This window comes from Cetorhinus maximus, chromosome 2, assembly GCF_964194155.1.
Source record: "Cetorhinus maximus chromosome 2, sCetMax3.hap1.1, whole genome shotgun sequence".
Classification (NCBI taxonomy): Eukaryota; Metazoa; Chordata; class Chondrichthyes; order Lamniformes; family Cetorhinidae; genus Cetorhinus; species Cetorhinus maximus.
This window is the reverse complement of record NC_135880.1, coordinates 35,128,735-35,146,509: the sequence shown is the minus strand read 5'-3', so window position 1 is coordinate 35,146,509 and position 17,775 is coordinate 35,128,735. Positions and strand designations below refer to the sequence as shown.

The window sequence follows — 17,775 nt, the reverse complement described above, 5'->3', positions numbered from 1 at the left end:
GGGTGTATTTACACCACATGGACTGCAGCGGTTCAAGGCAGCTTACCAACACCTTCTCAAGGGCAACTAGGGACGGGCAATAAATGCTGGCTCAGCCAGCGAAGCCCACATCCCGTGAATGAATGAAAAAAAACATCAAAAATAAAAGTCCTGTGCTTCTTTGTTTTAAATTTAATGCAATTAATTTAATGGTTTATAAGATTCAGCACACACACCTCTACAAATACATTTGCTCACTTAAAGTCCAGGTCTCAAAGATCCATTATCTAGTATATAGAATCCTTCTCTGTTTATGAAAAGAGAATTTTAACCAACTGAAAAAAATCACCATGTATTAATGTCATTCAGAAAGTTTGTTCAGCAAAACTAAACCCAATTATAAAAATGTTTAAGTAACATTGCCTATTTATCTTGTGACATTTATCTAAAAAGTTACAGAATTTATCCCCAAAACTTACAAGGGCAATATTCTCAAGAACAATATTATCCATGTTTTTACAACAAGAGAAAATGCACAGAATGCACTAGTGATGCACAGTACCTTTGCTGGGCCTCCATCAGAGCTGGTAAACAAAACGCCAAGCAGTGAAATGACAACAATGTCACTATGTTCAAACAGGAGTACTGTTCTGTCAAGAGAAAATATAAGGGGGTGGACATCTTTAATATTCCAAGCCTTTAATTATGATCAGAACAGAGCAGTTCCACATCACAGTGGTGCACCAATACGCTACACCACAGAGCAGTGGGACAGCCTCATATTCATATAATATTCCAAAAGGATAAAATCTATAAATTCAACTGGATTATCAAAGGAAAGAAGCGAATGAATGCAAGGACACTTGCCCACATAAAGGAAAAGAGTCAAGACAAGTCAACTTAAAATCAGCACTTGCATATTTCCTTGTGCTTTGCTAAACAAGAGGCATTTGTAAAAACCTGCAAGCAAGTGATCCGCTTAGGGAAGGATGCATGGCATAAGGTGACCTAGGGCAAATCTGGGCAAACTGTGGCCCATGGGAGCTTCTGATTCTGCCAATGGCTGTGTCAGGAAGTAAGCACAGTAAATGAGCAAAACGTATTTGAAATACAAAACAATTGACAAACAATAGTCTTTTCCTCCTGATTCCTTTTAAAATGCACTAAACACCTCATGGTCCTACTGCCAGAAGTGTCCATCTCTCACAAATGCACATACAGTCCTGCCATGTTTGAATCTTGTATCCAGTACTCATGGGATCATGGGACAGGATGAATGACAATTGCTAAGAGACGGGACATGTTCTTACGGCAGAGCTCGATTTGGAGTTCAGGTTTCGGGTGCACGTCATTGAAAAGTTTCTAAACAAAATAAGTGACAGCCATTCGCTGACTCATTCCTCAGGGCAATGCCTTGACTAGTCAGAGCCAAGCTGCCTGGTTTAAGTTTCAAACACTGCTTGGCAGTTAACTCTCAGTTACCATCAGTGGTGCATTCTCCATGACAACGACACTTGCCAGCCAATCAGCACTCACTTCACATACAGTATAAATTGTTTTCCCCCTTATATTGTTATTCATGAGTGTCCTGATGAGTGCATGATGAAAAGCTTAGACACGTCTATTTTTACAGCAATACTCAAATTCTGTACTACCAAACGATTATTACATTGCTGAACAGTGTTTTAAACGTTTCCCTGTATTGATCTACATTGTTGTTTGCCAGTATTGCTTTCCATTGTTTTTTTCCCCCAAGTTCAATTCTCAGCCCCATAAAATCAGCTTTTCTCCAATCTATTAACCTGGTTTTGTCATACTTATACCCTTGCAAATGTAACCCCACTATTTAAGAAAGGAGAGAGAGAGAAAATGGGGAACTACAGACCTGTTAGTCAGACATCAGTAGTAGGGAAAATGCTAGAATCTATTATAAAGGATGTGATAACAGAACACTTAGAAAAATAATGGCAGGATTTGGCAGAGTCAATATGGATTTATGAAAGGGAAGTCACGTTTGACAAACCTGTTGGAGATTTTTGAGGATGTAACTAGCAGAATAGATAAACGGAACCAGCGGATGTGGTATATTTAGATTTTCAGAAAGCTTTTGATAAGGTCCCACACAAGAGGTTAGTAATCAAAATTACAACACATGGGATTGGGGGTGATATACTGGTATGTATTAAGAACTGGTTAACGGACACAAAACAGAGTAGGAATAAATGGGTCATCTTAGGTTGGCAGGCTGTGACTAGTGGGGTACCGCAAGGATCAGTGCTTGGGCCCCAGCTATTCACAATCTCTATCAATAATTTGGATGTGGGGATTAAATGTAACATTGCCAAGTTTTCAGATGACACAAAACTAGGTGGAAGTTGAGTTCTGAGGAGGATGCAAAGATGCTTCAATGAGATTTGGAAAGGCTAAGCGATTGGGCAAAAATCTGGCAGGTGGAATACAATGTGGAGAAATGTGAGGTTATCCACTTTGGTAGGAAAAACAAATACAGAATTTCTTAAATGGTGAGAGGCTGGGAAGTGTAGAACTTCAAGGGTACTTGGGTGTCCTTGTTCATGAGTCACTGAAAGCTAACATGCAGATACAGCAAACAATTAAGGCAAATGGTATGTTGGCCAAGAGGATTTGAGTATAAGAATAAAGATGTTTTAGTACAATTATATAGAGCCTTGGTGAGACTGCATCTGGAGTAGTGTGCACAGTTTTGGGCTTCTTACCCAAGGAAAAATATACTTACCATAGAGGGAGTGCAACAAAGGTTCACTAAGTTAATTCCTGGGTTGGAGGGGTTGTCCTAATAAGGAAAGATTAAATAGACTGGGCCTTTAGTCTCTGGAGTTTAGGAGAATGAGGGGTGATCTCATTCAAACAAAAAAAAATTCTTACAGGATTTGACAGGGTAGATGCAGGAAGTATGTGTCCCATGGCTTGTGGCCGGGGGGCGGAGGGGGGGGGGGGGGCGTCTAGAACCAGGGTACACAGGCTTAGAATAAGGGCAGACCATTTAAGACAGATGAGGAGGAATTTCTTCACTCAACGGGTGGTGAATCTTTGGAATTCTCTGCCCCAGAGGGCTGTGGAGGCTCAGTCTGAGATCAACAGATTTCTATATATTAAAAATATCAAGAGATACGGGGATAGTACAGGAAAATGATGTTCAGGTAGAAGGTCAGCAATGATCTCTCTCAATGACAGAGCAGGCTTGAAGGCCTGAATGGCCTACTCTTGCTCCTATTTCTTATGTTCTCTATTATCAGCTTGAAGTGTCTTATATTATGGTCACTATCGCCTAGATGTTCCCCATTTTTATTTCTCTTATCTGCTCAGGTTCATTCCCCATTACTAGATCCAATACAGAATTTTCCCTTCTTGGGATTTTTATGTACTGGGTTACAAAGGAGCTCGATACATATTGTAGGAATTCCATTCTCTTCTCCCCTTTATCTACCTCTTCTGCCTAATTAATCTTGGAGTAGTTGAAATTCATGATTATTATCCTAAGCTTTTTCACTAAATTCTTTAATTTGCATGCATATTTCTTCTTCTACCTTCTTTCCACTATTATCTTTCAACTCTATCAATATGGATTCTATTTTTGTCTTGTTCATAGCTGTGTCCCCTTTTCCTACTACCATTGTTATCCCTAATAATCAACTACTACACCTCCCATTTTCCCCTCTTTCTTTTCTAAATAGATTATACCCTGCAATGCTTAATTCCCAGTCCTGATTTTTCTGTAACTATATCCCAGCAATCCCCATTATGTCTCATTTCACCCAATGCATGACTGCCTCCTGCTTACCTGGACACTGTAATCATTGTACAGATAGGTTAAGTCAGTTCTTGTGACTTTAAGTTTAATTATCTTTTTAGACTCCTATTCTACAACTCTATTTATTTACTTCCATCCCATCAATGTCCTGGAAGGGGCTGTCAAAGAGACCTGGTGAGTTGCTGCAGGACATCATTAGAGGGTGCACACTGTGGCTACAGTGCGCCAGTGGTGGAGGGCGTGAATGTTTACGGTGCGTGAGGGGTGCCAATCAAGTGAACTGCTTTGTCCTCGATGGTGTCAAACTTCTTGAGTGTTGTTGGAACTGTGCTCATCCAGGCAAGTGGGTAGTATTCCATCACACTCATCATTGTGGTTTTGTCGCTGGATTACCAATCCAGAGATCCAGAGTAATGCGCTGGGGACCTTGGTTCAAATCTCGCCATGGCAGATGGTGGAATTTGAATTCAATAAAAATCTGGAATTAAAAGTCTAATGTTGTAAAAACCCATCTGGTTCACTACTGTCCTTTAGGGAAGGAAATCTGTCGTCCTTACTTGGTCTGGCCTACATGTGACTCCAGGCCCACAGTAATGTGGTTGACTCTTAAACGCCTCTGAAATAGCCTAGCAAGCCACTTAGGTGTAACAAACCACTACAAAGTCACAAAAAATGAATGAAACTGGATGGACCACCTGGCGTCAACCTAGGCACCGGAAATAACAACGGCAAGTCCTCCTTATTAACATCTGGGGGCTAGTGCCAAAATTGGGAAAGCTGTCTCACAGACTAGTCAAGCAACAACCTGACAGTCATCCTCACGGAATCATACCTTACAGATAATGCCTCAGGCAGACCCAACAGAGGTGGTGGCAGAGTGGTATACTGTCGGAAGGGAGTTGCCCTGGGAGTCCTCAACATCGACTCTGGACCTCATGAAGTCTCATGGCATCAGGTTAAACATGATCAAGGAAACCTCATGCTGGTTACCATGTACCACTCTCTCTCAGCTGATGAATCAGTGCTCCTCCATGTTGGACATCACTTGGTGGAAGCGCTGAGGGTGGCAAGGGCGCAGAATGTACTTTGGGTGGGGGGTTTCAATGTCTGTCAACAAGAGTGGCTCGGTAGCACCACTACTGCCTGAGCTGGCCGAGTCCTAAATGACATAGCTGCTAGACTGGTTCTGCGGCAGGTGGTGGGAGAACCAACAAGAGGGAAAAACATACTTGACCTCATCCTCACCACCTGCCGCAGATGCATCTGTCCATGACAGTATCGGTAGGAGTAATCACCACACAGTCAGTGACGATGAAGTCCCGTCTTCACATTGAGGATACCCTCCATCGTGTTGTGTGGTGCTACCATCGTGCTAAATGGGACAGATTTCAAACAGATCTAGCAACTCAAGACTGGGCATCCATGAGGCGCTGTGGGCCATCAGCAGCGGCAGAATTGTACTCGAACACAATCTGTAACCTCATGGCCCGGCATATCCCCAACTCTAACATTACCATCCAGCCAAGGGATCAACCCTGGTTCAAATAAGAGTGCAGGAGGGCATGTCAGGAGCAGCACCAGGCATACCTAAAAATGAAGTGTTAACCTGGTGAAGCTATAACACAGGACTACTTGCGTGCCAAACAGTATAAGCAGCAAGTGATAGACAGAGCTAAGCAATCCCACAACCAATGGATCAGGTCTAAGCTCTGCAGTTCTGCCACATCCAGTCATGAATGGTGGTGGACAACAACTTACTGGAGGAGGAGGCTCCACAAATTTCCCCATCCTCAATGATGGAGGGGCCCAGCACATCAGTGCAAAAGATAAGGCTGAAGCTTTTGCAATAATCTTCAGCCAGGAGCGCCAAGTGGATTATCCATCTCGGCCTCCTCTGGAGGTCATCCGTGATGCTGGGGATCAGTCAATTCAATTCACTCCACGTGATATCAAGAAACAGCTGAAGGCACTGGATACTACAAAGCCTATGGACCCTGACAATATTCTGTCAATTGTACTGAAAACTTGTGTTCTAGAACTTGGCGTGCCCCTAGCCAAGCTGTTCCAGTACAGCTACAATACTGGCATCTACCCGGCTATGTGGAAAATTGCCCAGGTATGTCCTGTACACAAAAAGCAGGACAAATCCGACCTGGCCAATTACCGCCCCATCACTCTACACTCGATCATCAGTAAAGTAATTGAAGGGTTCATCAACAGTGTTATCAAGTGACACTTGCTTAGCAATAACCTGCTCAATGGTGCCCAGTTTGGGTTCCGCCAGGGCCACTCAGCTCCTGACCTTATTACAGCCTTGGTTCAAACATGGACAGAAGAGCTGGACTTCCGAGGTGAGGTGAGAGTGACTGCCATTAACATCAAGGCAGCATTTGACTGAGTGTGGCATCAAGGAGCCCTAGAAAAACTGGGGTCAAAGGGAATCAGGGGGAAAACTCTCCGCTGGTTGGAGTCATGCCTAGCACAAAGGAAGATGGTTGTGGCTGTTGGAAGTCAGTTAACTCAGCTTCAGGACATCACTGCAGGAGTTCCTCAGGTTAATGTCCTCAGCCCAACCATCTTCAGCTGCTTCATCAATGACCTTCCTTCCATCATAAGGTCAGAAGTGGGGATGTTTGCTGAGGATTGTATGATGTTCGGCACTATTCGCAACTCCTCAGATACTGAAGCAGTCCATGTCCATGTCCAAATGCAGAAAGACCTGGACAATATCCAGGCTTGGGCTGACAAGTGGCAAGCAACATTCGTGTCACACAAGTGTCAGGCAATGACCATCTCCAACAAGAGAGAATCCAACCATCGTCCTTTGATGTTCAAAGTCTTTACCATCACTGAATCCCCCAGTGTCAACATCCTGGGAGTTACCATTGACCAGGAACTGAACTGAACGAGCCATATAAATACTGTGGCTACAAGAGCAGGTCAGAGGCTAGGAATCGTGCGATGAGTAACTCACCTCCTGACTCCCCAAAGCCTGTCCACCATCTACAAGGTGCAAGTCAGGAGTGTGATGGAATACTCTCCAGTTGCCTGGATGAGTGCAGCTCCCACAACACTCAAGAAGTTGGACACCGTCCAGGACAAAGCAGTGCGCTTGATTGGCACCATATCCACAAACATTCACTCCCTCTACCACCGACGCACAGTAGCAGCATTATGCACCATCTACAAGATGCACTGCAGGAATTCACCAAGGCTCCTTAGACAGACCTTCCAAACCCACGACCACTACCACCTAGAATGACAAGGGGCAGCAGACAGATGGGAACATCACCACCTGGAAGTTCCCCTCCAAGTCACTCACCATCCAGATTTGGAAATATATCACCCTTCCTTCACTGTCGCTGGGTCAAAATCCTGGAACTCTGTTTCCAACATCACCTTGGGTATACCTACACCACATGGACTGCAGCGGTTCAAGAAGGCAGCTCACCACCACCTTCTCAAGGGCAACTGTGGACGGGCAATAAATGCCTGGCCTAGCCAGCGAAGCCCACATCCCGTGAATGAATAAAAAAAAGTTATTGCTTTATGATACAAAATAAATATTTTCAGTAAATAATTTTTAAAATTACCTCAATGGTCCACAAAGTGTGAGTCCAAAGAACCACAACAGCAAAATAATACAACCACCAACTGCATGTTTACCAATCTTGACCCACTGCAAAATATAAAATCATGCATTTCAGAAACAAAGATGGCTCTTGTGCATTTTCATTTAGCTCAGTCCATATTCAAGTAAATTTTACTAGATAATTAATGATTACCATATAAATCAATGCAATTAGTAATATTTCTTCAATGAAGAGTGGGCAGAATGTCTACTGCATCAGCTCTTTGACAGAAAGTCACAACAATTAATTTAACACCAGAACTAGGCAGGCCAGCAGTTTTAAAAGGCTTGCCTCACATGGAAAGTATTTGAATCTTCAAGATCAGTGGAATTTTGCTAAAGCTACATCTGATGCTCGTCTCAGGTGGAAAACATTTTGGACACCTTTAGACAATGATGTTACCAAAGTCGAATCAGAACTTAGGATTTATTTGACAAGAGCAACCCTCCAAAGTGAAAAAGACACTGCTCAATCTTGCACTGGGAAGTCTGTTTCAAAAATACCAAGAAACATTTTTGAGATACTGGATTTTCTTATAGAATACTATTATTTCACAGGGTTTTCATATACATACATAGTTTGAAAATGGGCACAGGGAGATCATCAAAATTTGAAGTTATCAAATTTGAGATATGTATACAATGAAGATTTCAACAAACTGCAGGAGGGTATAGTGTGTGGACATAACATGTGGCAAGTACAATTCTTGCAGATAACTGTGGAAAAAAACAAGTAAACATGTGCTGATATAACATCTATCATGTTCTTAGATTGATCCAATGGATGATGTTTAAAATATAGCTACTGCTTGCAGGGGAGGCAAAATACAACACAAGATACAATTTGAATGAGGATGCAGAAATAGGGAGATCTAAGGGCACATATACTCAAATCACTGAAGGTGGGAGGGCATGTTGAGAAAGCAGTTTAAAAGGCATTTGGGATCTTGGGCTTTATATAGAGAAGGCAGGGTGAGAAAAAAAAATTGGAGTGCTATGCAGAAAAGGTAGGGAAGTAGAGCTAGCTAGATTTCTCTTGCAGAGAGCTGACAGGACATGAGAAGCTCAATGGCTTTCTTCTGTTCTGTGACCATTCTATGACTGGATAGCCCAGTTGGCACTGGATTATGCTGTTGGAAATGAGTCACAAAGGTAACCTGCAAACACCAGCTAAAGAATAAAGTTTTGTAAAGATTTTCAAAAATAATACAATATAAATCCCAGATGACTTCCAACATTAAGTTCCAGGAGACTTCATTGCACAAAGGACAAGTATAAAATATTTCAAAAGGTTTGTCTAGTGCTTTGCCTTAGCATCCAAGTGTCTAATGGCATCAACTCAAAAATGTCCTTTTTATTTTATGTACATCCTTGTAACTAGATGCATTAATAACAGTGACTTGTGTTGGGGCAAAGAAGGCTTTGATTCTGCGGTCCAGCTGCAAAAAGAGAGCATCAACGTTATTGTACCTTGCTGAAAATTCAACCTGGAAAATGGAAATCATCAGTTTTTGGACTGACAAGCATTATAATTTATAACATTTCTTCAGAGATTGGATAGCAGTGTAATAAGAAACTTGAGGTAATGATCTTAATCTTAAATAGAAACTGTGGTGGGCTGAAATGTACAAATACTAGGATGTTTCTGTAGATTCAAATGTGGTGTGCTGCAACTAGAACTTCGAGATTGACAGTTAACAAACCAAATCACACATTGCACTCCACATAAATGAGCTTCTGTTAAAATGACAAGGGCTGGTACTCGACTGGAATAAAAAGAAAAAAAATCAGACTCATTTCTTCATTAAAAATATTTGTTAAAAGATATTATGCAAGCAAAACTTGCTGGGTTGGCCATCTTTACAACTAAATATAAACCCATTCTACTTCCAAGGTAAAACCATCATTTTACTTTTTACCAAAGTCAGTGGTCGAATTATCTAATAGGTGTCAAGTCCCATAGGGACTTCAGGGTTCATGATACCCAAAATAAATCAAAAGCAACTGTTTTAGTTTTTTGGGAGATAACCTATTTATTCTCTACAAGAATCAAAAGTCATTGAATCTTATTGCCTTTCTGATCTTAAAAATACAAGGTTTGGCATCAAGTTACAGGACAATGCAATCTCAATACTTTAACCTTTCAGTGCATCAACTGTAATGTAATGTAGGACTAGATGTTAAACGGAGGTCCCATCTGCCCTCTCAGGTGGAAGTAAATAATTCCATGGCACTATTGCAAAGAAGAGATGGGGAGTTTCCCCCGTGTCCTGGCTAATATTTATCCCTCAGCCAAGGTCAAGTTAACTGGGAAAAAAGGTCTTGCATGTGTACAGCACCTTCACGACCTCAGTGCATCCCAAAGTGATTAACAGGAAATAGGCACTTTTGAAGTATAACCGTTGTTGTACAATTTGTGTACAGCTAGATCCCACAAATCCTGAAAACACTGGAACTTAGATGTGGAAACACTGGATTGTGAAATTATTTAAGTGTTCATTCTCCAACTAAATCGGTCACTACAATCTTTCTGTGACAACTGATGGATGTTTACTCATTAATACATCTGCATCAGTCAATTTTCTGTATTAATGCTCTCTGTACATTGAAGTACACTAGGATGATGGAAAAGAAAAAACAAATTTATAAGCTGCTTATCCAAACCACACCAAATTTAAATAAGTAACTTGCATCCTTTTACTTATATGCTTGTGATAACGATTGGACTGTTCATGGGAATATGAGCAGTCTTTATAGAATACGCACCATGATCTCATTCTTTAATATCATATTCACCAACAAGCTGCAATACAGAAGAGTACTTTTGACAGTATGCACATCACACTGATATATCTAACTTGTGGATCTCCATTTATTAACAGCTTTTTAAAAAAAATTACTGCCAATTTTGTACAGCGCTGTGATTTCTCCCAGCAATCCTTCCAACTTCTCTGAATGAGCTTAATGCCAAATTGCATGTTATATTGTGCTGTTAACTTGTGTTTGTTAGTAAGTGAACTGAGTAGAACAGTTCAAAGGGCTAAGGGACCTACTCTGGTTCCTTTTTTTATATACAACTAAAAGCCTTATGAGCAGCAGATACTCGTTCCATTAGTGGGCAACATCTAAAGCAATGGCTCACCCACGATATAAGGGCAGTGTCCTAATTCACAGCGCCAAATCCTACACTGACAGAATTGAAATTTATTTGGCCAACTGCAAGGCATAAATCCAGATGAACCTATGTAAAGCTGTGGTTAATGACAGCTGCAGTTAACTTCTTGGAACACAATTTAACTCACCAGCCGTCTTGATATTGGTTTCCCTGACGAAAATGGTTTTTGAAATAAAACCAAGAATATCGCAGATCTGACAACAGAGAAAACAGAATGCGTACTTTAAAATAGTCTAGTTTTTCAACCTGGATAAATAAAACAGTAGATGGATGCGGGCTGCACCATTCTTCAGTATCAGCTGAATGGGTTCATGGATACAAGGGGAATTCATTCACATAAGGGGAATTTTAAAAAATATATTGACAACCACCTTTTTCTCTTAAATTAATATCCTCATATCCACCATCTTATCTATAGCACTGATTAATGAAAACAGGGTTTCTGCTTCAGCTCAATGGAACAAGCACTCTCCAGTTGTGTACCCTCCTTTCCTGAGAAGATCTGGCAAACTTGCTTCTTTGGTAACCCCAGGTGCAAATATAGAGTATTTAACCCTGACCTCAAAAGAGCATAAACAGTTTGATTACATTACCCATAATAATCAATGCTGACCCTGTCAGAGTGACATTGCCAACTGATGTAAAATTAGGAGTTTACTTGTAGGATTGAGAATGACAAACTCATTTCACATAGGACCCTTACAGCCAGAAGATACATTCCTCCCAGCATGCCAAACTGCAGAGGTAAAAAGTTGACATCTACCCCACTGTGCCATGCAACTACTTTCTAATTAAGTCAGGTACAATTCACTAGTTTTTGTCCACTAACAGATTTTGGTAAAAGCTAAACACTGTGGCAGATATTAGAAATAACATAATCCATAGCCTTTAACGATCAAGCAGATCCTCCTAATTCTGCCCCACGGCTCAGACACAAAAATATACATTCTTGATATGCAGGCTAAAACGTAAATCATTTACAAGAACATCTTTGTTTGGCAGATTATAATACAAAAATCATATTTTACCAGCAGAATGCCTAATACTCAATTTCTTCACTGACATAAAGTTTCTTTGTTACTAATGTCATTTTTCACCTTAGTAAAGTGAGAGAATCATTCCTGCATATTTAATGTTTATGGAGTTGGATTTTGTTTGAGGGCAAGGTTTAATGGTGGCAAGAATTGACATGTGATTCCACATGGCACTTGCGCTTATCTAGTAACAAAGTAGGAGGATGATAGAAATAAAAATAGCTGGAAAAACTCAGCAGGTCTGACAGCATCTGCAGAGAGGGATACAGTTAACGTTTCGAGTCCGAATGATTCTTCATCAGAACTGAGGAAAATTAGAAATGAGGTGAAATATAAGCTGTTTGAGGGGGGTGGGACAGGTAGAGCTGGATAGAGGGTCAGTGATAGGTGGAGGCAAAGAAGAGACTGCCAAAGGTGACATAGACAAAAGGACAAAGGGGTGTTAGCGGTGGTGATATTAGCTAAGGAATGTGCTAATGGTGACATTAAGGATAGAAAGCAGGACGAGCAAGTGACAGATAACCCACTAGGGCTATCTGTCACTTGCTCGTCCTGCTTTCTACCCTTAATGTCACCATTAGCACATTCCTTAGCTAATATCACCACCGCCAATGCCCCTTTGTCTTTTTGTCTATGTCACCTTTGGCTGTCTCTTCTTTGCCTCCACCTATCACTGGCCCTCTATCCAGCTCTACCTGTCCCACCCCCCTCAACCAGCTTATATTTCACCTCTTCTAATTTTCCTCAGTTCTGATGAAGAGTCATTCGGACTCGAAACGTTAACTGTATTCCTCTCCGCAGATGCTGTCAGACCTGCTGAGTTTTTCCAGCTATTTTTATTTTAGATTTCCAGCATCCACAATATAATGCTTTTATTATAGGAGGATGATAGAACTGAATATGCTGATGGAACTCTGCCTTAATTTCTTTGAATTTTTTAATGGAACTTCAAGAAGGGTAACAGGATATTGAATTGCATTTAATAAGAAAATTGACTCCTATAAAATTTTTACAAAATCAAAGATTTAGAAATATCACATTATCCATTTTTTCCACCAAGTTCCACATTCATGCATAGGAGATCCAGATACAAAGATATCACCATGAGTTAAAATTAAGATAGTTGTACTTTCTCCCTTTCCTACCTTTTTATTGTCATTATGAAATGAAACTTTTAGGCAGAGTTTCTCATTTCTAGAAAAAATCAGTCTATGTGAACTCCTATAGTAATGTTATTACTAAGAGATTAATATATTTTTGAGCAACTGCAATGTTACAGAATCACATATGTTCAACCAATTGTCAGGTCTTAAAAAGAAAATCTGCAGTGTTGATAGAGTGATTTTGAATGATTTTCATATTCAAAACTTACCCCAGCTGGATTATGAAGACAAACTGGACAATATGGACGACTTTAAGGAGGTCATATGATTCAAAAATTCCAATAACCTTAAGGAACTTAGCCAGGCATAGCAGTGTGATGTACCGAGTTATCCTGCAGCAAAAAGGCCAAAATAGATCAGTATTTATTACATGCCCTTGAACTCAATAAGACAAATGGCAAATCATAATAATGCTCATAATTTTTGACCTGCGGATTTAGGCTCAGCTTATAGACAATCCATGCATTAACACATGGCTCTTTTTTATGCTGTACCCCCTTATTCAAAAGTTATTTTCACTCCTTTCAAAATTACCCATGCACAACATTCCACTTAGTATCATAGAATGATACAGAAGGTGGCCCTTGGACCTATTGTGTCTGCTCTTTGAAAGAGCGATCCAATTAGCCCCACTCCCTTGCCCTTTTTCAAGTATTTAACCAATTCCCTTTCGAAAGTTATTATTCAAACTGCTTCCAACTCCCTTTCTGACAGTGCATCCAAGATCCTAACACCTTGCTGCGTAAAATAAATTCTTATCGGCCCTTTGGATTTTTTTTGCCTTCAATTCTTTGTTTGGTCTTAAGACACCTGTAGTCTTTGCCCATGATGTACAAGGACATGTTTTTCTTTTATATCAATTCCCCCCCTTTCCACCATTGTGTGAAAAAACCTTTACATTCCATGTGGCTTCCTCCTTTCTTAGGATGGTCAGATAGGATGCGGAACTATGGTGCAAACCCATAACCTGCATACAATATAATTAAATGTCCATCCAAAGCCCAGAGCTGAAAAGCATTCCGTCCACATTGCCTTGATGAGGCAGCATTCTGATATGAAACAAATAATGTCAGCCAGCCAACTCTAGTCAGATTGGTAAAGTTATCGTATTTAAATAGCACTGTTTAAACTAGATGAAAATTTATTTTACTTTCCTAGCAATTGAACAGCAGAAGTATAACGTGCAGAATTATGGATCATACCAACATTTTGCTTTAAAAAAATCTGTAGTAACATGGACACAGGTATTCAAACATCATGGTTCTTGAAATAGGTGAGAAAATTGCAAATCTGCAATTCATAATTTTCCAAAGCTCTCTAAATTTGAGAATTGCACTTTTAGATTCAAAAATATGTTTAAGGGAGTGAAGGGAAAAAGCAAGTAATAGAGCAGTCAGCTTAACATCGACTCTGTGGAAGCTACTGGAATCAATCGTCAGCAACAAAATGACTGCTTGGACAAGGCTGAGCTGATCAAGGACAGTCAATGGGAGTTGTGACGGGTTAGGTCATGTCTGATCTAGTTGAATTTTTTCAGACAGTCACTGGCAAGGCGAAGAGGGGAATGTGTAAGAATGTTGTCCATGTGGACCTTCAGCAGGTATTTGAGAAGGTTCCGCACCAGAGATTATTAAAAAAGAGAGCACACAGACTTGGATGGGCCTTTCTGGCATGGTTGGGAAGTAGAAGAGAAAGAATAATGGGGATGTTCTCTGCTTGGAAGATGTGACAAAGGTGGCATTCCCTAGGAAACTGGACTCTGGTTTCAACTTTGTATCATATCTTGAAAAAAGGACATGGGATGGGGATTTAAAGTACTATTGCAATAAAGATACTAATTTCACCATAAATGTTTTGTGAGTCTCTGCTAGTCTTGAATGAAGGAATAGAGTTATGCATCAAAATTTGTAGTTAACAGCTAGGAAGCCAATAAGCTGCACAGATGGGTGAAGGAAATTAATAACATATGGATTAAATGAGTGGGCAGGAGTGAGGCAGAGATAATTCATGTGGAAAAGTGTGAAGCCATCCATTTTGGATCCAAGAAAAATAAACAATATTTTCTTAATTATAGAGACTAGGAACTGTGAAGGAACAAAGAGATTTAGGTATTCAATACGCAAATCATGAATAGCTATTGTACAGGCATAAAAGGTAATCAAAAAGGTTAATGGAATGCTGCCTTTAATCTCACGATGGTTGTAAGAGCGAGGAAGGAATGCTGCAGTTGCGCACAGCCTTGGTCAGGCCTATCTGAAATACTGTGGTCAGTTTTGGGAATCATCTCAGGAAGAATACTGTCCTTAAAAGGTGTAGAATTCAGATTCTTAAGAATATGGGGTTTAAAAGGGTAAATAAGCTATGTTGCACAAATTTGGTTTGTAGTCACTGGCGTTTAGAAGATTGAAAGGTAATCAATTTGTTTACAGCAATTAAGGGATCTGATAGGGTAGATACAGAGAAACCATTACCTCTGGTGGGGGAAATCCAAAACCTGAGGGTATAATATTAAAATTACAGCTAAGCCATTCAGGAGCAAAATCAGGAATGTACTTTTTCAGTCATTTGAGGAGAGATTGGGCCGACTAGCCCTGTATTCACTGGAGTTTAGAAGAATGAGAGGAGGTCTCATTGAAATATATAAAATTCTGACAGGGCCGGACAGACTGGATGCAGGGATGATGTTTCCTCTGGCTGGGGGCGCGGGGGAGGTCTAGAACAAGGGGACACAGTCTCAGGGTACGGGGTAGGCCATTTAGGACTGAGATGAGGAGAAACTTTTTCACTCAGAGGGTGGTGAACCTATGGAATTCTCTATCGCAGAAGGCTGTGGAGGCTACGACCTAAAATTCAAGTTCAAATGTAACAAATTTTATTTTCAAAATGTCACCCAGTCTGACATTTTTCATGATTTGCTCCACATATTTCACTATGCTTTGCTCAAAATTTAGCATTTGTTCAGATGTTGATCAAACTGCAGTACATTATAATTTTGATATTACTCTACTTCTTTTATTTTGCACACCATTTCTTCCCTTCCCTCTTCTCAAGGCCCTGAGGCCTTACTGGTGTGCAGATCCGACACCCTCCGATATCATTTCAAATGTCATTCTTCAAGTGAAGCTTTGGCAGTGAGTGTCAGCAAGTTAGATAACTGCAGCAGTAATCAGAGCCGATTCTGATCCTGTTCTCATCCAATAGCCAAAACAAAAACAGAAATACCTGGAAAAACTCAGCAGGTCTGGCAGCATCGGCGGAGAAGTGCAAAGTTGACGTTTCGAGTCCTCATGACCCTTCAACAGAACTATTTTTGTTTTTGTTTTGGATTTCCAGCATCCACAGTTTTTTGTTTTTATCTCACCCAATAGCCACACAGCACATGCACACACATCTGGCACAGAAGAAGAATCCTACTTCATATAACAGGTAGGTGTCATAACTTTGATCAGGGACTGAGTGGTCTTCTGGACTAGTTCTGTGAAGCGCTTTGGAGCATCTCACCAATACATTACATAAATGGAAGTTGTTCTTCATCACACAAGTGGGGCTGGGGGGGGGGGGGGGGGGGATGTTCTGGGTTTTTCTGCTTAATTATGCTGGGAGGTCATAGCGCGTCCCATGCAATTACAGGAGGGATGCAGTGTGCTTAGGTAATGTGATACACAAGATATCAACCTATGTGTGTGGCAGGCTGGATGCACCAATAGGTCCCTTGCTGTCTGTCATTTTTCACCTTCTGTTCTCTACATTGCACCCCCTCCCCACCCAGCTAGCTCCCCTCAACCCAGAGATACTGAAGCCCAGGGTAGCTCCTGTGACACTCTGGGTTTTGCAATCTATTACTTTTCTGCCAATTCCACAAGTTCAAATGGAAACACAGAAAATTTATGGCACAGGAGAGGCCACTCAGCCCATTGCCGGCTGAAGAGCTATCTAACCTAACCCCACCTTCCAACTCTTGGTCTGTAGCCTTGTAGGTGATGGCAGTTCAAGAGCCTAACAAAGTATATTTTTAATGCAATGGGAGTTTCTGCCTCTACCAGCTTTTCAGGCAGTGAAACTCAGACACCATCACCCTCTGGGTGAATAAATTACTTCATTTCCCTCTAATCCGACAATCCCCGATTATTGACCTCTTTGCTAAAAGGAATGAGTCCTTCCTGTTTATTCTGTCTGGTCCCCTCATAATTTCATTAATCCGATTATTGACTGTCCCAGGACACTTTTACCTGGAGCTGGGCACATCCACGGGGCCCAGCCTGGTGCTGGAGATGATGTTGTTGCTGTATTTCTCCTCCATCCTTCACCCTCGGGAAAAAAGCCCTTTCTCCCGCCGCCTCCTCCTCACCAACTGAGCTCCTCACAGATTCGCCATCAGTCACAGGCCCAAAGCCTGCGGCTCGAGTAGATGAGCCTATCGCCGCAGCCACGTCAGGGGAAGGGCACCGACAGGCCGCGCTTCAGCCTCCTGGAGAACCGGGGGCGGGAGGGTTGGAGGAGCGGATTCCGCTTCCGCACCGGAGGCTTGAAGCAGCGGCAAACAGGCCACCTAGCAACCGGGGGAAGGAAGGCAACCAACCAGCACCTACCCGGAGCCAACTCCCGACCTCCCCGCATTCCGCCCCCTACCGACCGGCAGCTCCCGACCTCCCCGCATTCCGCCCCCTACCGACCGGCATCTCCCGACCTCCCCGAATTCTGCCCCCTACCGACCGCCGCCTTCTGACCTCCCAGCATTCCGCCCCCTACCGACCGGCATCTCCCGACCTCCCCGCATTCCGCCCCCTACCGACCGCCTACTCCCGACCTCCCCGCATTCCGCCCCCTACCGACCGCCGCCTCCCGACCTCCCCGCATTCCGCCCCCTACCGACCGGCACCTCCCCGCATTCCGCCCCCTACCGACCGGCACCTCCCGACTTCCCCTGGGCTGTGCCTCCTGCTGGCACCAACCATCCTCCTCTTTCTCTAGCCTACAATACAAGACAGTGAGATTAGGTTTGG

The 17,775-nt window shown here is 41.9% G+C and overlaps 1 protein-coding gene across 1 annotated transcript in view; it reads right to left on the bottom strand.

Annotated features, from left to right (window-relative positions):
* Positions 1-17,233, bottom strand: part of slc30a5 (solute carrier family 30 member 5) — a 42,535-nt gene extending 25,302 nt beyond the window's left edge. The window contains exons 1-5 of the mRNA XM_078563055.1: positions 17,002-17,233; positions 12,982-13,104; positions 10,703-10,769; positions 7,363-7,448; positions 542-629 (exon numbers count right to left, since the gene is read on the bottom strand). Coding sequence (XP_078419181.1) covers positions 542-629; positions 7,363-7,448; positions 10,703-10,769; positions 12,982-13,104; positions 17,002-17,072 — 435 coding nt within the window. The 5' untranslated portion in view covers positions 17,073-17,233. The remainder of the gene's footprint in view (positions 1-541; positions 630-7,362; positions 7,449-10,702; positions 10,770-12,981; positions 13,105-17,001) is intronic.
* Between the last annotated feature and the right edge of the window lie 542 nt (positions 17,234-17,775).